The 22552-nt window shown below is 39.0% G+C and overlaps 1 protein-coding gene across 19 annotated transcripts in view; it reads left to right on the top strand.

The window, feature by feature from the left end:
* Positions 1 to 22552, top strand: part of INVS (inversin) — a 238021-nt gene that overhangs the window by 147456 nt on the left and 68013 nt on the right. For 18 of the 19 annotated variants that reach the window (XM_074016960.1, XM_005581184.5, XM_074016965.1 and 15 more), the window contains 3 exons: positions 2897 to 3052; positions 3523 to 3752; positions 15438 to 15544. In XM_074016960.1, coding sequence (XP_073873061.1) covers positions 2897 to 3052; positions 3523 to 3752; positions 15438 to 15544 — 493 coding nt within the window. Of the gene's footprint in view, positions 1 to 2896; positions 3053 to 3522; positions 3753 to 15437; positions 15545 to 20951; positions 21010 to 22552 lie in introns of all 19 variants that reach the window. The other variant, XR_012424505.1, reaches the window with a different exon arrangement.

Below are 22552 nucleotides of genomic sequence, written 5' to 3'. Positions count from 1 at the left end.
CCACATCACAGAATTGTAGCATTTCAGAATTAGAAGTCACCTTAAAACTAAATCTAGCCCAGGGTTTTCCAAACCATGTTCTTCATAACAACAGTTTTCTATAGAGGTACCTGAAATACTTAGCTGAGGGAATAGACAGTCGAGTGGGTAATGCTCCACTTCTGATTTAGTCAGAACCACTCAACTCTTACTTGTTTTATATATTAGGTGTTTTATAAATTTTCATTTGGGGGAAAAGGGTTCTTACGCTCTTAAAATGTGAAATCACTGAAATATCACAGATATTATATGATGCTTTCATCTGCTTTATGATATTCTCAGCAGTGGTCTTTCAGCCTCTTGTTGAACAGCTCCAATATAGAAAACCCACTACTGCCATCTTAACTCTATTAGAATGTTCTTCCTTATACTGAGCCAAAATTTGTCAAACTGAATGTTCTACCCTGTGCTGTCTTCCATGTGATAGCACTTCAGATATTTGAAGTTACTCATGCCTGTCTGAATCTTGTCTAGGTCAAACTAACATTTAGCCATTTAGGTCAATGGTTCCCAAATTCAAGAATGGCATAAGAATTACTAAAGATGTTTGTTTAAATTCAGATTCCCAGGCTACATGGACAGAGATTCTATGTCAAATCCTGTAGCAAGTCCTGTTGACTCCACCTCCAAAACATGTTCTAAATCATTCTGTTTCTCTCCATCTCCATTCCAACCACCCTAGTCAGACCACCATCATTTTTCACTCAGTCTACTGCCGAAATGTTTACTGGTCTCCCTGCTTATATTTTAATCTACTATAAATACATTCTCCTCAGAACAGCTAGAGTCATCTGTTTAAAGCATAAATCAGATAATATCACTCCACTACATGAAGCCCTTCAAATGTCTTCCATCACTGGCCGATAGGACCATTTGTGATCTGGCCTTTTCTACCTTTCTGACTTAGTCCACTGTCACTTACTGTGCTGCAACTACCCTTCCTTCCTTAAACACACACAGTCGTTCCTGTCCTGTACTAACTCTTCCTTTGCTCAATAAATAAATAAAACAAGATTAGCCATGTATTGATAATTGTTGAAGCTGGGTGATAGCTATATTGAGTTCACTGGACCATTGTCTACTTTTGAATATGTTTGAAGGTTTCCGTAATATAAAATTACATTAAAAAATTAAGTTTCTATAGAAACTTGCACCACTTTTCAAAGTGGGAGTAACAATAGTTAAGTTCAAGGTTATTTTTATTTTATTTTATTTTATTTTATTATTATTATTATTATTTTTTTTTTTTTTTTTTTTTTTTTTTTTTTTTGAGACGGAGTCTCACGCTGTTGCCCAGGCTGGAGTGCAGTGGTGCCATCTCGGCTCACTGCAAGCTCCGCCTCCTGGGTTCACGCCATTCTCCTGCCTCAGCCTCCTGAGTAGCTAGGACTACAGGCGCCCGCCACCGCACCCGGCTAATTTTTTGTATTTTTAGTAGAGACGGGGTTTCACTGTGGTCTCGATCTCCTGACCTTGTGATCCGCCCGCCTCGGCCTCCCAAAGTGCTGGGATTACAGGCTTGAGCCACCGCGCCCGGCCTATTTTATTTTATTTTTTTTTTTATTTTTTGAGACGGAGTCTCACTCTGTCTTTTTCATGGTTCAGGTCTCAGCTTAAACATCCACTCTTATGCAAAGCTATCTGTAACCACCAATCAAAAGTAGTCCCTCAGTGATTCTACATATCAAAACAGTTTTTATTACTTTAATTATACCAATTATCATTATATAATACTTTATTGATGGAGAATTGTTTTGTTTTGCTTTCCTTCCTAGAATGTAACCTTATCTATTGTATTCCATGCTAAACATCCAGCATTATAATACTACTCAGCCCAAAAATCTGCATCCCAGGTTTGCTCCATGGATCACCCTTTATGAAAAAGACACTGTTCTAGGCCTTATAGAGCCATAATACTTCGAACTGGCCCAGGCATCTGAAGTGTTATTTTGGCTAATTCAAACCTATAGAGGGATGACATAAGCCAAGCATTACAGTGGAGTAACATAGGCAGGAGTCAGTGTAACATGAAACACATTTAATCAAAATTACTCTTTAAAACCTCTGGAAGGCACAAGAGAGGAGGCCATATTCCATCTCAGTTTTTCTCCAGTGAAGCAAATTCCTGTTTCTTTTCTTTTCTTTTTTTGAGATGAGGTCTTCCTATTTTCTCCAGACTGGTCTGGACCTCCTGGGTTCAAGCAGTCCTCCTGCCTCAGCCTCCCAAGTAGCTGGGACTATAGACATGTGCCACCTCGCTGTTTCTTAAATTGAGCCCTGGGGAAGTAGCTGGCTTGTATTTGGAGTGATATTATATTAAAAATGCACTCAATGCAGCAAGATGTACATGCTTTTCAGTACCACTGGGGTACGCAAGCCAATTGAAGGAACAGCACATTTAACCAATGGAAGGAACAGTCTATTGATGTCTCCAGTCACATGATCCCTTAGGGACATGTGCTTATTGAGTGGGTTGTTGGGCAGAATTGTGTACATCATTTAAATCATTTCTCTTTGTATTGTTTTCTTGCTGTCTTGAAAGAGAAAAAGAGAAAACTAATAGCTGAAAAGAGAAAACTAGTAGCTTAGAAGAGGATACCATTTCAGACCAACAGGATGGAAAGGAAGAAAATAGCAAGAAGAGAAAGGTAGAAGGAAAGGGGAAAGTGTGAGTGATACATATGCATAGGGAGGAAGGCACAATCTAAAAAAGCAAAATATAAATTAGGGAATCCTTAAAATTGAGATTGCATTTATTCAAAATGATGGGGAAATCAAGAGAAGAAAGGACATATAATAATTTAAAAGGTGAAGTTGTTATTGACTAATTCTTCACTTTCTTTTGGTTCCCTTTTAGCTTTGCATGCTGCTGCCCTTTCTGGCCATGTCAGCACCGTGAAGTTATTACTGGAAAATAACGCTCAAGTGGATGCTACTGACGTTATGAAACATACTCCACTTTTCCGAGCCTGTGAGATGGGACACAAAGATGTGATTCAGACACTCATTAAAGGTGGGTTAATAACAGTACTCCTAATAAGTCTCTCTTAACAGGTAGGAATTCTTGCATACTCTGTTTGAGATAAAGCTTTCCTTACCAGAAAGCTGCACAAGTACAAGGATGAAGGGATGATCACCCAACATGGCGTGAGGAACCTCAAGTTCTACTCCTAGCTCCACTTGTTGGGAGTTGCTTGATATAGGAAAAGTCACTTCACCTGCCTGATCCTCAATTTTATTTTATATAAAGGGGGAGTGATTCCTAGCCAGTCCAATTTACAAGCTTATTGTGAAAATCTGAAGTAGACAATGTATGTGGAAGCATTTCCACAAGAATAAAGCATTTAAGGAACAATTCTTATTATTTTACTTCTATTCATTTTAATAAATGCATTTAAGGAAGAATTGTGGTTTTTTTACTTCTATTCATTTTAATAAATGCTATTTCTATTAGACATTTTCATTATATTTGTGCTTTTCTAGGTGGAGCAAGAGTAGATCTAGTTGACCAAGACGGACATTCTCTTCTACATTGGGCAGCACTGGGAGGAAATGCTGATGTTTGCCAAATATTAATAGAAAATAAGATTAATCCAAATGTTCAGGATTATGCAGGAAGAACCCCTTTGCAGTGTGCTGCATATGGAGGCTATATCAACTGCATGGCAGTTCTCATGGAAAATAATGCAGACCCTAACATTCAAGACAAAGAGGTAGAAATTCTATGTCTTTTCTATATTGTTTGCTCCAAAGAATTTAGAGTATTTCTTCTTTGTTGTAAACATAAGTAAAACAACAGTTTACAAGATGAAGAGATCACCCACAAATCCATCTGTTAATCAAGACTATTATTTGTCCATATTCTCTTCCAGTCTTTTTATATATATATAATTTAACATAGTTATAATATAGACTTGAAATAATTTTATGACTTTTATAAAAGATTGCATGGTATACACATGTATGCATGTATAAAAATAAATATATTACATGATTTTCTTTTCCTTTTTTTAATTATACTTTAAGTTCCAGGTTACATGTGCACAATTTGCAGGTTTGTTACATATGTATACATGTGCCATGGGGGTGTGCTGCACCCATCAACTCATCATTTACATTAGGTGTTTATCTCCTAATGCTATCCCTCCCTGCTCCCCACATCGTGTGTCCAAGTGTTCTCATTGTTCAATTCCCACCTATGAGTGAGAACACACGGTATTTGGTTTTCTGTCCTTGCAATAGTTTGCTGAGAATGATGGTTTCCAGCTGCATCCATGTCCCTACAAAGAACATGAACTCATCCTTTTTTATGGCTGCATAGTATTCCATGGTGTATACGTGCCACATTTTCTTGATCCAGTCTATCATTGATGGACATTTGGGTTGGTTCCAGGTCTTTGTTATTGTGCATGCCACAATAAACATACATGTGCATGTGTCTTTATAGCAGCATGACTTATAATCCTTTGGGTATATACCCAGTAATGGGATGGCTGGGTCAAATGGTATTTCTAGTTCTAGATCCTTGAGGAACCGCCACACTGTCTTCCACAATGGTTGAACTACTTTACAGTCCCACCAACAGTGTAAAAATGTTCCTATTTCTCCACATCCTCTCCAGCACCTGTTGTTTCCCGACTTTTTAATGATTGCCATTCTAACTGCTGTGAGATGGTATCTCATTGTGGTTTTGATTTGCATTTCTCTGATGGCCAGTGATGATGAGCATTTTTTCATGTGTCTGTTGGCTGCATACATGTCTTCTTTTAAGAAGTGTCTTTTCATATCCTTCACCCACTTTTTGATGGGGTTGTTTGATTTTTTTCTTGTAAATTTATGTAAGTTCTTTGTAGATTCTGGATATTATCCCTTTTGTCAGATGGGTAGATTGTAAAAATTTTCTCTCCCATTCTATAGGTTGCCTGTTCACTCTAATGGTAGTTTCTTTTGCTGTGCAGAAGCTCTTTAGTTTAATTAGATCCCATTTGTCTATTTTGGCTTTTGTTGCCATTGCTTTTGGGTTTTAGTCATGAAGTCCTTGCCCATGCCTATGTCTTGAATGGAATTGCCTAGGTTTTCTTCTAGGGTTTTTATGGTTTTAGGTCTAACATTTAAGTCCCTAATCCATCTTGAATTAATTTTTGTATAAGGTGTAAGGAAGGGATCCAGTTTCAGCTATCTACATATGGCTAGCCAGTTTTCCCAGCACCATTTGTTAAACAGGGAATCCTTTCCCCATTTCTTGTTTTTGTCAGGTTTGTCAAATATCGGATGGTTTTAGATGTGTGGTATTATTTCTGAGGGCTGTGTTCTGTTCCATTGGTCTATATCTCTGTTTTGGTACCAGTACCATGCTGTTTTGGTTACTGTAGCCTTGTAGTATAGTTTGAAGTCAGGTAGCATGATGCCTCCAGATTTGTTCTTTTGGCTTAGAATTGTCTTGGCAGTGTGGGCTCTTTTCTGGTTCCATATGAACTTTAAAGTAGTTTTTTCCAATTCTGTGAAGAAAATCATTGGTAACTTGCTGGGGATGGCATTGAATCTATAAATTACCTTGGACAGTATGGCCATTTTCACGATATTAATTCTTCCTATCCATGAGCATGGACGGTTCTTCCAGTTGTTTGTGTCCTCTTTTAGTTCATTGAGCAGTGGTTTGTAGTTCTTGAAGAGGTCCTTCACGTCCCTTGTAAGTTGGATTCCTAGGTATTTTATTCTATTTGGAGCAATTGTGAATGGGAGTTCATTCATGATTTGACTCTCTGTTTGTCTGTTATTGGTGTATAGGAATGCTTGTGATTTTTGCCCATGGATTTTGTATCCTGAGACTTTACTGAAGTTGTTTATCAGCTTAAGGAGATTTGGGGCTGAGATGATGGGGTTTTCTAAATATACAATCATGTCATCTGCAAACACAGACAATTTGACTTCCTCTTTTCCTAATTGAATACCCTTTCTTTCTTTCTCCTGCCTGATTGCCCTGGCCAGAAGTATATTGAATAGGAGTGGTGAGAGAGGGCATCCCTGTCTTGTGCCAGTTTTCAAAAGGAATGCTTCCAGTTTTTGCCCATTCAGTATGATATTGGCTGTGGGATTGTTATAAATAGCTCTTATTATTTTGAGATACATTCCATCAATACCTAGTTTATTAAGAGGTTTTAGCATGAAGGGGTGTTGAATTTTATTGAAGGCCTTTTGTACATCTACTGAGATAATCACGTGATTTTTCTCATTGGTTCTGTTTATATGATGGATTACGTTTATGGATTTGCATATGTTGAACCAGCCTTGCATCCCAGGGATGAAGCCAACTTGATCGTGGTGGACAAGCTTTTTGATATGCTACTGGATTCGGTTTGCCAGTATTTTATTGAGGATTTTTGCATCCATGTTCATCAGGGATATTGGTCTAAAATTCTGTTTTTGTTGTGTCTCTGCCAGGCTTTGGTATCAGGATGATGCTGGCCTCATAAAATGAGTTAGGGAGGATTCCCTCTTTTTCTGTTGATTGTAATAGTTTCAGAAGGAATGGTACCAGCTCCTCTTTGTACCTCTGGTAGAATTCAGCTGTGAATCCATCAGGTCCTGGACTTTTTTTGGTTGGTAGGCTATTAATTATTGCCTCAATTTCAGAACCTGTTACTGATCTATTCAGGGATTCAATTTCTTCCTGGTTTAGTCTTGGGAGAGTGTATGTGTCCAGGAATTTATCCATTTCTTCTAGATTTTCTAGTTTATTTGTGTAGAGGTGTTTATAGTATTCTCTGATGGTAGTTTGTATTTCTGTGGGATCGGTGGTAATATCCCCTTTATCATTTTTTATTGCATCTATTTGATTCTTCTCTCTTTTCTTCTGTATTAGTCTTGCTAGCGGTCTGTCAATTTTGTTGATCTCTTCAAAAAACCAGCTCCTGGATTCATTTATTTTTTGAAGGGTTTTTTGTGTCTCTATCTCCTTCAGTACTGCTCTGATCTTAGTTATTTCTTGTCTTCTGCTAGCTTTTGAACATGTTTGCTCTTGCTTCTCCAGTTCTTTTAATTGTGATGTTAGGGTGTCAATTTTACATCTTTCCTGCTTTCTCTTGTGGGCATTTAGTGCTATAAATTCCCTCTACACACTGCTTTAAACGTGTGCCAGAGACTCTAGTAAATGTTGTGTCTTTGTTCTCATTGGTTTCAAAGAACATCTTTGTTTCTGCCTTCTTTTCATTATGTACCCAGTAGTCATTCAGGAGCAGGTTGTTCAGTTTCCGTGTAGTTGAGCGGTTTGGAGTGAGTTTCTTAATCCTGAGTTCTAATTTGATTGCACTGTGGTCTGAGAGACAGTTTGATATAATTTCTGTTCTTTTAGATTTGCTGAGGAGTGTTTTACTTCCAACTATGTGGTCAGTTTTGGAATAAGTGTGATGTAGTGCTGAGGGGGTGGAGAGTTCTATAGATGTCTTTTAGGTCTGCTTGGTGCAGAGCTGAGTTCAATTCCTGGATTTCTTTGTTAACTTTCAGTCTCGTTGATCTAATATTGACAGTGGGGTGTTGAAGTCTCCCATTATTATTGTGTGGGAGTCTAAGTCTCTTTGTAGGTCCCTAAGGACTTGCTTCATGAACCTGGGTGCTCCTGTATTGGGTGCATATATATTTAGGATAGTTAGCTCTTCTTGTTGAATTGATCCCTTTACCATTATGTAATGGCCTTGTCTCTTTTGATCTATATTTGTTTAAAATCTGTTTTATCAGAAGCTAGGTTTGCAACCCCTGCTTTTTTGTCGTTGTTGTTTTCCATTTGCTTGGCAGATCTTCCTCCATCCCTTTATTTTGAGCTTGTGTGTGTCTCTGCATGTGAGATGGGTCTCCTGAATACAGCACACTGATGAGTTTTGATTCTTCATCCAGTTTGCCAGTCTGTGTCTTTTAATTGGAGCATTTAGCCCATTTACATTTAAGGTTAATATTGTTATGTGTGAACTTGATCCTGTCATTATGATGTTAGCTGGTTATTTTGCTCATTAGTTGATGCAGTTTCTTCCTAGCATTGATGATCTTTACATTTTGGCATGTTTTTGCAATGGCTGGTACCGATTGTTCCTTTCCATGTTTAGTGCTTCCTTTGGGATCTCTTGTAGGGCAGGCCTGATGGTGACAAAATCTCTAAACATTTGCTTGTCTGTAAAGGATTTTATTTCTCCTTCACTTGTGAAACTTAGTTGGGCTGAATATGAAATTCTGGGTTGAAAATTCTTTTCTCTCAGAATGTTGAATATTGGCCCCCACTCTCCTCTGGCTTGTAGAGTTTCTGCTGACAGATCTGCTGTTAGTCTGATGGGCTTCCCTTTGTGGGTAACTCGACCTTTCTCTCTGGCTGCCCTTAACAGTTTTTTCTTCATTTCAACTTTGGTGAATCTGACTTATGTGTCTTGGAGTTGTACTTCTCGAGGAGTATCTTTGTGGCGTTCTCTGTATTTCCTGAATTTGAATGTTGGCCTGCCTTGCTAGATTGGGGAAGTTCTCCTGGATAACATCCTGAAGAGTGTTTTCCAACTTGGTTCCATTCTCCCCATCACTTTTAGGTACACCAATCAGATGTAGATTTGGTCTTTTCACATAGTCCCATATTTCTTGAAGGCTTTGTTCGTTTCTTTCTACTCTTTTTTCTCTAAACTTCTCTTCTCACGTCATTTCATTCATTTGATCTTCGATCACTGATACCCTTTCTTCCACTTGATTGAATCAGCTACTGAAGCTTGTGAATGTGTCACGTAGTTCTCATGCCATGGTTTTCAGCTCCGTCAGGTCATTTAAGGTCTTCTCTATGCTGTTTATTCTAGCTAGCCATTCATCTAATCTTTTTTCAAAGTTTTTAGCTTCTTTGCAATGGGTTCAAACATCCTCCTTTAGTTCAGAGAAGTTTGTTATTTCCGATCGTCTGAAGCCTACTTCTGTCAGCTCGTCAAAGTCAATCTCCATCCAGCTTTGTTCCATTGCTAGTGAGGAGCTGCATTCCTTTGGAGGAGAAGAGGTGCTCTGATTTTTAGAATTTTCAGCTTTTCTGCTCTGGTTTCTCCCTATCTTTGTGGTTTTATGTACCCTTGGTCTTTGATGATGGTGACATACAGATGGGGTTTTGGTGTGGATGTCCTTTCTGTTTGTTAATTTTCCTTCTAACAGTCAGGACCCTCAGCTGCAGAGCTGTTGGAGTTTGCTGGAGGTCCACTCCAGACCCTGTTTGCCTGGGTATCACCAGTGGAGGCTGCAGAACAGCAAATATTGCAGAACAGCAAATGTTGCTCCGTGATCCTTCCTCTGGAAGCTTCGTCTCAGAGGGGCACCCAGCTGTATGAGGTGTCAGTCAGTTCCCACTGGGAGGTGTTTCCCAGGTAGGCTATCGGGGATCAGGGACCCACTTGAGGAGGCACTCTGTCCGTTCTCAGATCTCAAACTCCGTGCTGGGAGAACCACTACTCTCTTCAAAGCTGTCAGACAGGGATGTTTAAGTCTGCAGAAGTTTCTGCTGCCTTTTGTTCAGCTATGCCCTGCCCCCAGAGGTGGAGTATACAGAGGCAGGCAGGCCTCCTTGAGCTGCGGTGGGCTCCACCTAGTTCAAGCTTCCTGGCTGCTGTGTTTACCTACTCAAGCCTCAGCAATGGTGGACGCCCCTCCCCCAGCCTCGCTGTTGCCTGCAGTTCAATCTCAGACTGCTGTGCTAGCAATGAGCGAGGCTCCCTGGGTGTGGGACCCTCCAAGCCAGGTGCAGGATATAATCTCCTGGTCAGCCATTTGCTAAGACCATGGGAAAAGCACAGTATTAGGGTGGAAGTGTCCCAATTTTCCAGGTACCGTCTGTTACGGCTTCCCTTGGCTAGGAAAGGGAATTCCCCGACCCCTTGTGCTTCCCGGGTGAGATGATGCCCCACCCTGCTTAGGCTCACACTCTGTGGCCTGTACCCACTGTCCAACAAGCCCCAGTGAGATGAACCCGGTACCTCAGTTGGAAATGCAGAAATCACCCGTCTTCTGTGTTGCTGAGGCTGGGAGCTGTAGGCTGGAGCTGTTCCTATTCAGCCATTTTGGAACCAGGGCCTTTTTTTTTTTTTTTTTTTTTTTTTTGGAGACAGACTCTCCCTCTGTCTCTCAGGCTGGAGTGCAGTGGCGCGATCTCAGCTCACTGCAACCTCCACCTCCTGGGTGTAAGCGATTCTCTTGCCTCAGCCTCCCAGGTAGCTGAGATTACAGGCATCCACCACCATGCCTGGCTAATTGTTGTATTTTTAGTAGAGATTGGGTTTTGCCGTGTTGGCTGGGCTGGTCTCGAACTCCTAACTTCAGGTAATCTGCCCGCCTCGGCCTCCCAAAGTGCTGGGATTACAGGCATGAGCCACCACACCTGACCCTATTACATGATTTTCTTTTCTTCTTTTTTTTTTGTTGAGATGGAGTCTCGCTTCATTGCCCAGGCTGGAGTGCAGTGGCACAATCTCAGCTCACTACAACTTCTGCCTCCTGGGTTCAAGTGATTCTCCTGCCTCAGCCTCCTAAGTAGCTGGGATTACAGGCGCACGCCACCACGCCTGGCTAATTTTTGTATTTTTAGTAGAGATGGAGTTTCACCATGTTGGCCAGGATGGTCTCAAACTCCTGACCTTGTGAGCTGCCTACCTGAGCCTCCCAAAGTGCTAGGATTATAGGTATGAGCTACCACATCTGGCCTATTACATGATTTTCTTTCCTTTTTTTTCTTTTTTTTTTTTTTTGAGACAAGAGTCTCACTCTGTCACCCAGGCTGGAGTGCAGTGGCACAATCTCAGCTTACTGCAACCTCCACCTCCCGGGTTCAAGCAATTCTTCTGCCTCAGCCTACTGAGTCGCTGAGATTACAGACATGTGCCACCACACCTGGCTAATTTTTGTATTGTTTTTAGTAGACATGGGATTTCACCATGTTGGTCAGTCTGGTCTCAAACTCCTGACCTCATGATCCACCCACCTCAGCCTCCCAAAGTGCTGGGATTACAGGCGTGAGCCACCACACCCGGCCTATTACATGATTTTCAAACCACATTTTGTTTACTTAAAATTGTCACCATTTTCTCATGTGATATATAATCTTTTTAATAATCATGAATGCTTAAAATTCCAGAGTTCTAAGAACTTTATGTTTAATAGTTTATTCAATCCTTACAATAATCTTATAAAGTAGTTACTATTATTCTCATTTTACAGATAAGGAAATTGAAGCTCATGTAGTTTAAGTAGATAGCCTAAGATAACAACAGTTGAGGGAGCTTGCGGGGAGATTTAGTATCCAAAGTATGCTCTTAACCTAAATATTAGGTTAAATAAGTAACTTCCTATTGCTGGTCACTTTTTCATTATTATAGGTAAAGTTTCAGTAATTATCTTTGTGCATTTATCTTTTTTCCTTTAGGATAATTTCCTTAGAATAATTCCCCCTAAGTGAGATTATCAAATCAAACCAACCAATCATGTATTAATATGATTAGGCTGCCAAATCATATATATACTGCCAAACTGATTTCTAAAAGATTCCAGTTAATCTGTACGTTCCCCAGCTGTGTAGTCTTAACTTCTCTCAGTTTAGCCAGTATTAACTTTTTTTGCTAATTAAATTATTTTAACTCTTTAAAAACATTTGCATGTTAATTATGTTTTCCAAGTCAGAAAATTAGCCATACCTATTAACTCAAGTCCCTATCAACTCATTGAACAAGTATTTATCAAGATTGTTACTGTATGTAAAAGTAACATAAAGAAAAGTATGTAAAATATGGTCCATGTCCTTATGATACTAGGAATGCATCTTTTACAATTTGTAGTACTTTTAATGCTTTACCAAGTTGCCAGTTTTTTACATAAGTAGCATATTAAGTATCTTTCCAGTTCTATTAGCTGCTATGTGTATTGCTTTGGATTGCCTACATAAGCAATCATGCATGCTATCTATGAATAATAACATTTTTATTTTTTCATTTCCAATCTTTATGCCTTTCATTTCTTTGATGTGCCATATTGAATTAGAACCTTCAATACAATATTGAATAGAATTGGTGATAATTGGCATCCTTGATTCATTCTGGTTTGTCAGATGGCAAGCTTTCAACATTTTACCATTGAGTAAGACGTTGCTATGGGTTTCCTTATTTTCCCACTTGCCAAGAGTTTTTTAAAATCATAGTTGGGTTTTTGTCAAATACTATTTATGCATTTATCAACAGGATTTTTTTTCCTTTTTTCTGTTAATAGGGCAAATTACATTGATTGATTTTTTTTTTTTTTTTTTTTAGATGTTAAACAACCCTTGCATTTCTGGAGTAAGCCCCGCATATATTATGCACTTTTATATACTGATGGATTTTACCTGCTAATATTTTAAGATTTTTGCATCTATGTTTATGAGAGAGATTGGCCTATAATTTTCCTTTCTTGTATTATAGTTGCAAGGTTTTGGTAGCAAGGTAAGGCTAACCTTGTCAAAAAAAAAAGTTAGAAAATAGTCCCTTATTTTTATTCTCTTGGAGAATAAAATTGGTATTACTTCTTCCTTAAATGTTTGGAAGAACTTCCTCTTGAAGTTATCTGGTGTTGGCGTTTTCTTTGTGTAAAAGTTTTAAATAACCAATTCAATTCCATTAATTATTCAAATTTTCTAATTATTTTTCTTTCAGCTTTGGTAAGTTGCACTTTTTGAGGAATTTATTCATTTTATTCAAAATGTCAAATATATTTGCATAAATTTTGTCACACACATATTCCCTTATCTTTTTTATGTCTGTAGGATCTGTAGTGAGTTCCTCTTGTTTATTTCATATATTGGTAATGTGTGCTTTCTCTTTTTTTTTTAATTTTCTTCATTCCTTACGTGGAGCACTAAAACAAACAAACAAACAAACAAACAAACAAACTTGATATTCATCTCTTCAAAGGACTTACTTCTTTGTGGATTTTATATATTTTGAGATTTGGGGTTTTTTGTTTTGTTGTTGTCGTTGTTGTTGTTTGTTTGTTTGTTTCTCAAGACAGTATCTCACTCTGCCACACAGGCTGGAGTGCAGTGGCATGATCATGGCTCATTGTAGCCTCAACCTTCCCAGGCTCGGGTGATCCTCCCACCTCAGCCCTCTGAGTAGCTGGGACTATACAGGTGCACACCACCACGACTGGCTAAATTTTTTTTTTTTTTCTTTTTTTTTTGAGACGCAGTCTCATTTTGTCTCGCAGGCTGGAGTGCAGTGGCGTGATCTCGGCTCACTGCAAGCTCCGCCTCCCAGGTTCACACCATTCTCCTGCCTCAGCCCCCCGACTAGCTGGGACTACAGGCGCCCGCCACCACACCTGGCTAATTATTTTGTATTTTTAGTAGAGATGGGGTTTCACTGTGTTAGGTTGGTCTTGATTTCCTGACCTCGTGATCCGCCCGCCTCAGCCTCCCAAAGTGCTGGGATTACAGGTGTGAGCCACCACGCCCACCCTGCCTGGCTAAATTTTTTGTATTTTTAGTAAGAAAGGGTTTCACCATGTTGCCCACGACTGGTCTTGAACTCCTGAGCTCGAGCAATCTACCTGCCTCAGCCTCCCAAAGTGCTAGGATTACAGGCATGAGCCACCACACCTGGCCTGTATTTTGAGTTTGTTTACTATTTCATTAGTCTTGCTCCTGTCTTTTCTATTTTCTAACTTCTAATTTCTATTTTGGTTTATTCTCTGACACATGGATTATTTAGAAGTGTACTGTTTAATTTTTAGTCAGTTAAGTGTTTTCTCATTTTTTTAATTGATTTTATTCGTTTTTTTTTATTGCTGCTGTAACAAATTACCACAGGTTTAGTGGCTTAGAACAACACAGATTTATTATCTTACCATTCTAGATGTCAGAAATTCAAAATGGGTCTTACTGGGTTAAAAATCAAGATGTCACCAGGGCTGCTTTTCTTTTGGTGGATCTAGGAAAGAATCCATTTTTTTACTTTTTCAGTTTCTCAAGGCTGCCCACATTCGTTGGCTGATGACCCCATTCCTCCATCTTCAAAGCCCCATTGGCTGGTTGAGCCTTTCTCTGTATCACTTATCTGTATAACTCTTACACTCACCCTCCTGACTCCCTCTTTCCCTTATAAGGACCCTTGTGATTACATCAGGCCCACCCAGATAATCCAGGATAATCTTCCTATCTCAAGATCAGCTGATTAGCAATCTTAATTCCATCTGCAACCTTAATTCTTCCTTCTCATGTAACATAACATATTCACAGGTACCAGGCACTAGGATATGGACATCTTTGTGATGGAGTGCATTATTTTTTGGAACTTTATGGCTCAGCATATGATCGATTTTGGTAAATGTTCTGTGTACATGTGAAAAGAGCACCAACTCTGTCCTTGTTAGATGCAGTGTTTTATATATATATATATTTACATATAAATATATATATATATCAGGGCTCTTTTTTTAGGCCTGTTGTTTAGGTCTTATATATCTTTACTGCTCTTTTTTCTGTTCTATCAGCTGTTTTAAAAGATGGGTTAAAATCCCACTATGACTGTGGATTTGACTATCTTCCTTTTTAATTTTGTCAATTTTTCCCTTGTATATTTGGAAGCTTTGTTATTAGATGCATACAAATTTAGCATTGTGATATCTTCCTTTTTGATTCCTTTAACACTATGAAGTATCCCCTCTTTATGTCTACCAATGCTTCATCTCTTATCTTTCATGACATTGAAATTTTTAAAGAATATAAGCCAAGTATTTTACAGAATTTGACTCAATTTGTGTTAGTCTTACGTTCCCTCATAATTAGATTCAGGTTTCACATTTTTGGTTGGAATATTACATAAGTAATATGAATCCTTCTCAGGGTATTACCTCTGGAGATACATGATGCCCCTTAACATAGTGCTAATTGGCCAGGCGCGTTGGCTCATGCCTGTAATCCCAGCACTTTGGGAGGCTGAGGTGGGCAGATCACCTGAGGTCAGGAGTTTGAGACCAGCCTGGTCAACATGACAAAACCCCGTCTCTACTAAAAATATAAAAATTAGCTGGGCGTGGTGGCAGGCACCTGTAATCCCAGCTACTCGAGAGGCTGAAGCAGGAGAATCACTTGGACCTGGGAGGTGGAGGTTGCAGTGAGCTGAGATCTCACCATTGCACTCCAGCCTGAGAGACAAGAGCAAAACTACATCTCAAAAAAAAAAAAAAAAAAAAAGCATTAATTACAAGCGCTTGGATCAAATGTCATTTGCTTTCTCCACTGTATATTTAATATTTTCCCTTTTTGTAAATAAGCAATTTGGAAAAATGATTGCTTATATTAATTTTGAGTTAGCATAAATAACCACATGTCCAAAAATACTCCAGGTGTACTTGATTTTTGTTTATGCTTATAGGGAAGAACAGCTTTGCATTGGTCCTGCAACAATGGATACCTTGATGCCATTAAATTACTGCTAGACTTTGCCGCGTTCCCTAATCAGATGGAAAACAATGAAGAGAGGTAAGTTGTTGTTGACTTCTTTTTTTTTTTTTTTTTTGAGATGGAGTCTCGCCCCGTCACTCAGGCTGGGGTACAGTGGTGCAATCTTGGCTCACTGCAACTTCCGCCTCCTGGGTTCAAGCAATTCTCCTGCTTCAGCCTCCTGAGTAGCTGGGATTACAGGCATGCACCATCACACCCAGCCAATTTTTTTGTATTTTTAGTAGAGATGGGGTTTCACCATGTTAGCCAGGCTGGTCTCGAACTCCTCACCTCGTGATCCACCCACCTCGGCCTCCTAAAGTGCTGGGATTATAGGCGTGAGCCACCTCACCCAGCCAAGTTGCTGACTTTTTTTAAAAAAGTGCTCTTTGTTTATCTTACATCCTTTCTACCAGATTTTTTAAATCTCAAGGTTAGATGTTGTTCAGAAATAATAGCTGTACTCATAAGAAAACATTACACTAAGAAGTACTGAGCCAGAATAGAAGAGCAAAACTTCCATGTGACATTGATTTAGAATCATGGGATTTTATAGCTTTTCAGAATTTTATCTATTGCCTAGGGCAAGCACCCATTTTGCAGATGAGAAAATTTTAGTCCTGCTTCTGACTTCTGGCTAACATAAGGTCAGTGAAATCCTGATTGACTGGGCCCAGGAGTTCATTTAGGCCAGCAGAATGTGTTACGTATTCCAGAGGTTTCTCTTGATGAAGAGGATATTATCAGTCAGTGGACAAAGAGATGCCACCATGTAGCATGAAAACATAAGGAGAAGTTAAGATGAAAGTTCAGGGTTTAATCTAAATGCAGATTGCATGAATAATATAAGGTGTGGAGACTTATGTTAGGGTTATTGCCCAAGAATCCAGGCCCAATAAAAAGGACCAAACAGGCCAGGCGCGGTGGCTCACGCCTATAATCCCAACACTTTGGGAGGCCGAGGTGAGCAGATCACCTGAGGTCAGGAGTTCGAGACCAGCCTGGTCAACATGGTGAAACCCCGTCTCTACTAAAAATACAAAAAAATTAGCCGGGCATGGTGGTACATGCCTGTAATCCCAGCTACTCGGGAGGCTGAAGCAGGAGAATTGCTTGAACCCAGGAGGTGGAGGTTGCAGTGAGCAGAGATTATGCCACTGCACTCCAGCCTTGGCAACAGAGTGAGACTCAGTCTCAAAAAAAAAAAAAAAAAAAAAAAGGAGCAAACAGAATGTGAAGTCTAAGGAAGAGCGATTCTTGGTGGTCTTAGATCTAGGAAGATTCTCATAATTTGTAGGTAACAACTGAGTTTGTGATCACCCTTCCATACCTGAGGTCCTGTTACAGGAAAGGGGTCCCGATCCAGACCCCACTAGAGAGTTCTTGGTCTCGCACAAGAAAGAATTCAGGGCAAGTCTGCAGTGCAAAGTGAAAGCAAGTTTATTAAGAAAGTAAAGGAATAAAAGAATGGCTACTCCAGAGACAGAGCAGCCCCGGGAACTGCTGGTTGCCTGTTTTTTTATGGTTATTTTTTGATGATATGCTAAACAAGGAATGGATTATTCATGCCTCCCCTTTTCAGACCTTATAGGGTAACTTCTCGACTTTGCCATGGCATTTGTAAAATGTCAGGGTGCTGGTGGGAGTGTAGCAGTGAGGACGACCAGAGGTCACTCTGGTCACCATCTTGGTTTTGGTGAGTTTTGGCCGGCTCCTTTACTGCAACCTGTTTCATCAGCAATGTCTTTATGACCTGTATTTTGTGCTGACCTCCTATCTCATCCTGTGACTTAGAATGCCTTAACCTTCTGGGAATGCAGCCCAACAGGTTTCAGCCTCATTTTACCAGATCCTCTTTAAGATGGAGTTCACACGCCTCTGACAATCCCTCTGACCTAGGTCTTTGTGTTAGTTTCCATGTTTCATGGATGCTCTAACTAAAATGGCTCCTGCTATAATACCATTCTCATCTTCTTAGCCACCACCCATTCTTTCTTTCTATTAGTTGGTGGGAAACTTTGTTGAGAAGGGACTTCTCTAGGTCCGTCTCAGAGGAAACATGTTCCTGTTTGCTAGAACCAACCCCTTTACCACTTCTTTCAGAAACTTCTCTCATTAGAGGGACAGCTGAAGATGTCTCCCTTTGAAACTCTAAAAAAAAAAAGAAAGTTTAAGAATCCTCAGACTTATTGATGACTTGTTTTGTTTCAACAAAAATTTATTCTGTGTAATAGCATTTACCACCTGACTGCTATATTTTTAAGGAAACAATGAAATTTTTTTAATTCAATTTCCGTTTATATGCTAAACCTTGAATATGAGACCTAAGTAACTGCATGAATTAAGGTGTTTACTGTCTCCCAGAATAAGCATATGTTAATTACAGACCAAAAGACCAAAGGAAAAATCCTCATTAACTGTACTTGCCAAACCATAGATAAAAAGAGACAGTGGCAATAACCCAATCTCTGTTAATGTTTCATCAGCAATGTACCTTGATGTACAAATGTCAGAACTTGGCACTGCCTTTTACATTTATTGACATTCCAGTTTAGGCATTCTACTCATCCCATCAGACCATTCCCTGCCACATGGCAGGTCCAATTGTATCTTGTCTGTTGTCTATATCCACATTGTTTCTTGGTTGGTTACCATCAGTGTAGGGCTAATTTTTACTTCTCATACATTGACACTAGTCAGTTGATGAACACCGTATAGACATAATTTTTGCCAGCTTCTGCTGACTTTCAGTCAATAACTATCTGACACACTCACCCCAACACTGATGGGAATATTCACAGCACTTGAATTTTTCTAAATTGAATTTGGGATAAAGAAAGACTCAGTAGTAATAATCACAATGTGTTTTATGATCACACTTGTTTTAAATGCTAGGTATAGACTTCAATCTTAAAATGATGCTAGATATTTGGATTGTGTCTCTGAATAAAATATTGAGAATACTGATTTGAATAAACCAATTACAAAAATGCATTTTTTGAGAAAATTGGGTAAATTTGATTATGAAGTGGTCCTTAGATTTTACTAAGGAATTCCTGTTAATTTTGTTAGCATAATAATGACATTGTGGCTATGCCCGCATTATTTACTGATGAATACTTAAACACATAGAGATGAAGATGTTACAGGAAAGTGGTCCCAATCCCAACCCAAAGAGAGGGTTCTTGGATCTCTCGCAAGAAACAATTCAGGGCAAGTCCGCAGTACAAAGCAAAAGCAAGTTTATTAAGAAAGTAAAGTGGTGAAAGTACAGCTACTCCATAGACAGAGTAGGGCATTCCCGAAAGTAAGAGGAGGAACGAGTCCACTCTAGGTATAATGTTTGTTTATATACAGGATAAAAAAAAAGATTATGGGGAGATGTGCTATGCTACAAGGGTTTGTGATAAAGAATTCATTTTCTTAATTACTACATTTTGCAAGAATCAATATTATTATCTTTAAAGCAAAATTAGGAATGCCTTTGTTCTCCAGATATCAGGATATTAGGACTCTCTCAAGTCTGGGTCTGTTTAGTAAACATTATCAGTCTGTTCCCTTAACTGTAAACATCTAGGAATACCTTTCTGGGAATGCAACCCAGCAAGCCCCAGCCTCATTTTCCTAGCCCTCACTCAAGGTAGAGTCCTCTGGTTCCAACACCTCTGACAAAATGATGGAAGTTCCGAGATTAGCTCTAAAATACTCGAGCAAAGGCCAGGCATGGTGGCTCATGCCTATAATCCCAGCACTTTGGGAGGCCGAGACGGGCAGATCACAAGGTCAGGAGATCGAGACCATCCTGGCTGACACGGACACCCCGTCTCTACTAAAAATACAAAAAATTAGCCAGGCATGGTGGTGGGTGCCTGTAGTCCCAGCTACTTGGGAGGCTGAGGCAGGAGAATGGCGTGAACCTGGGAGGCAGAGCTTGCAGTGAACCAAGACTGAGCCACTACACTCCAGCCTGGGTGACAGAATGAGACTCTGTCTCAAGAAAAAAAAAAATACTCTAGCAAAAATAAAAAGGAAGGGGCTAGATGAAGCAAATGTAGCAAAAAATTGTTAAATTTAGGTATTGAGTGTGTAAAGGTTTATTGTGTTATTCTCTCTACATTTTTTATGCTTAAAATTTTTCATAATAAAAATACAATTTTTTACAGTAAAAATATTTAAGATATAATTTTCAATCCAGAAGCAGCCTAAGAAGTCTAGTTCTTTTCTTCCTTTCCCCTTTTACAGATAAGGAAACAAAAGACCAGAGAAGTGAAGAGAATGCCCAGGGTCACACAGGTCCCCTGACTCCCAGATTAGCATTCTTTAGGATATATTAAGCTACATGTTATTTTCTTTCATAATATTTGTAGGTGAAGAAATAATTTGGGCTCTACATTTTATAAACTAAATTTTGTTAATCCTGCTTATATATTATGTGGAGGATGCTACCTATTAATAATTATAGAAAAAATGATCAAACTTACCAAATACATATGTTGTTTGCACACTGATTTAAGAAACAGTTTTATTCGATAGGAAACATACTAAATAATTGATATACGTGTTGTGGAAAGATTACTGAACTGGGAGACTTGTTATCTTAGTTCTAGTCTGCATTCTATAGAAACAATTTACATAACCTTTGGTAAGTTGCTTAACCTCTCTGAATCTGTTCATCCATTTATAAAATGAAGGTATTGAACTAAATGACCTTTAAAATTCAGTTTAGCTCTATTACTGCATGGTTTAATGACTCTATGGTAATTTTTTCCATTAGAGAAAGCACAATCAAGAAAGGCATTTTATAACTTGTAGCAAGAATTTTTTTAATTCTCCTGAATTTAAAAAATGCTGTCCACTTATAAATAATGTTTTAAAGTTTATATAGATGCCTCTTTACTTACAGCCTTCTGGTCCCTGAACAGTAAGTGGCAAATGAAGCTGTCCTAAAATGGAAGTTCCTTAATTTCAGTGTTTGGGGTTTCCTCCCAAACTCAATTTCCTTACTAAAGTGATCAAAATACTCCTAAAATGAAAAACCTCTTCCTTTTATGTCTTAACTGTGACTGTTATGTAAGTTTTGAAGAGAAATCATTTTTTTTCTATAATCGGATGATTTTCTATGTCTAGTCATGCATCCATATAATCATCCTTTTTTCTGCCTCATAAATCATCTGATGTTTTCTCCCAAGACCTTTGATGGCATTGGGCTGGTCAAAGTCATCCTGAGAGGAATCAGCATCAGTGATGGTCATGGGATGGTCATAGATACTGGTTTGGGTCCTATGGAGATAATATTTTTGATAAGCTGCTATGGTATTGCAAACCATACAGCAGTGAATGTCCTGTAATAACAACAATCAGAGCTGACATTTATTAACTGCTTCCTTTGGGCCAGGAACATTGCTATCCTCTTTATACTTATTTTTCCATTTTCTCCTCATGCCAGGTCTGCAGCGTATTACATTGTTTATCAGATGAGGAAAACTGAGGCTTAGAAATGTAAAGTAAGTTGTTTAAAAAGTGATAGTCATCATTACCATTGTTGGATGGTAGAATTAGGGGAATTTTTTTACTTCAATTTTCTTTTTTTGCAGTGTTTGAGTTCATAAAATCTGTATCATTTTGACAAAGTAATTTTTCTCTAAAAAAGGAAATCATATCTCCCAGATATGAACAGTGGTTAATTCTCAAGGTGGGAATATGGATGATAGCTATTTTCCTCTGTGTATTTACCCAATTTTTTATGTTTCCAAAATTTAAAAAGAATTTTTTTTTTTTAAAGAATGGGCTCGATGCAGTGGCTCACGCCTGTAATTCCAACACTTTGGTAGGCCAAGGCAGAAGAATTGCTTGAGCTCAGGAGTTCAAGACCAGCCTGGAGAACATGGCGAAATCCCATCTCTACAAAAAATACAAAAATTGGCCGGGTGCAGTGGCTCACGTCTGTAATCCCAGCACTTTGGGAGGCCGAGGTGGGTGGATCACCTGAGGTCAGGAGTTAAGAGACCAGCCTGACCAATATGATGAAACCCTGTCTCTACTAAAAATACAAAAAAATTAGCCGGGTGTGGTGGCATGCACCTGTAATCCCAGCTACTCGGGAGGCTGAGACAGGAGAATTGCTTGAACCTGGGAAGCAGAGGTTGCAGTGAGCTGAGATTGCACCATGGCACTCCAGCCTGGGCAACAAGAGCAAAACTCCATCTCAAAAAAACAAAAATTAGCCAGATTTGGTGGTACATGCCCGTAGTCCCAGTTACTTGGGGGGGTGAGGCAGGAGGACTACTTGAGCCCAGAAGGGGTTGAGGCTGCAGTAAGCTGTGTTCACACCACTGCACTCCAGCTTGGGCAACAGAGTGAGACCCTGTCTCAAAAAAAGAAAAAAGAAAAAAAATGTGCCAAAAATAACACATCTAGAAAGCTGCCATTTGAGATTTAAATATACAACAATATGACAATAATATTCATCCCTTATAGTCAAAACAGTGATGTATATACACTGTAGGAAATTTAAAAGGACGTTCACTGAAGACTCAATGTTCCTCCTACCCCTGCCTCTGAGACAGCTAGTTTTCCTACCCCAGAGGCATCACTGTTAGCAGTTTCTTGGAAAACTTCTGGAAATACATTTTTATAGATAAACATACAGGGATTTTTTTTTTTAATATACAAATGGAACATGCCATAATAACTCCTGTTTCTTGCTTTTTTCTTTGTCTTCATTTAACAATACATCCTGGAGATTGTTCTTTATTTATTCATATACAGCAGTAATGACTGCATATACAGATGTCTTCATTCTGTGGACGGCCTGTGCATTGTTTAAGCAGTCCTCTGTTGATAGACATTGAGGTTGTTTCTATTCTTTTGCTATGACTAACTGTACTTCCATGAGCAGCTTTGTACATAAAGCATTTCACATGAGAGCAGATCTGTAAGATAAATTCCTAAGAGTGAAATGGCTATGTCAAATGGCATATATATGTGAATAATTTTGATAAATATTGCCAAATTATCCTCCCTAAAAGTTAAAGTAGTATATGAGAG

The sequence above is a fragment of the Macaca fascicularis genome, chromosome 15 (genome assembly GCF_037993035.2).
Source record: "Macaca fascicularis isolate 582-1 chromosome 15, T2T-MFA8v1.1".
Classification (NCBI taxonomy): Eukaryota; Metazoa; Chordata; class Mammalia; order Primates; family Cercopithecidae; genus Macaca; species Macaca fascicularis.
Note: the sequence above shows the minus strand (reverse complement) of the source record. Positions and strands in the feature narration are given on the sequence as shown.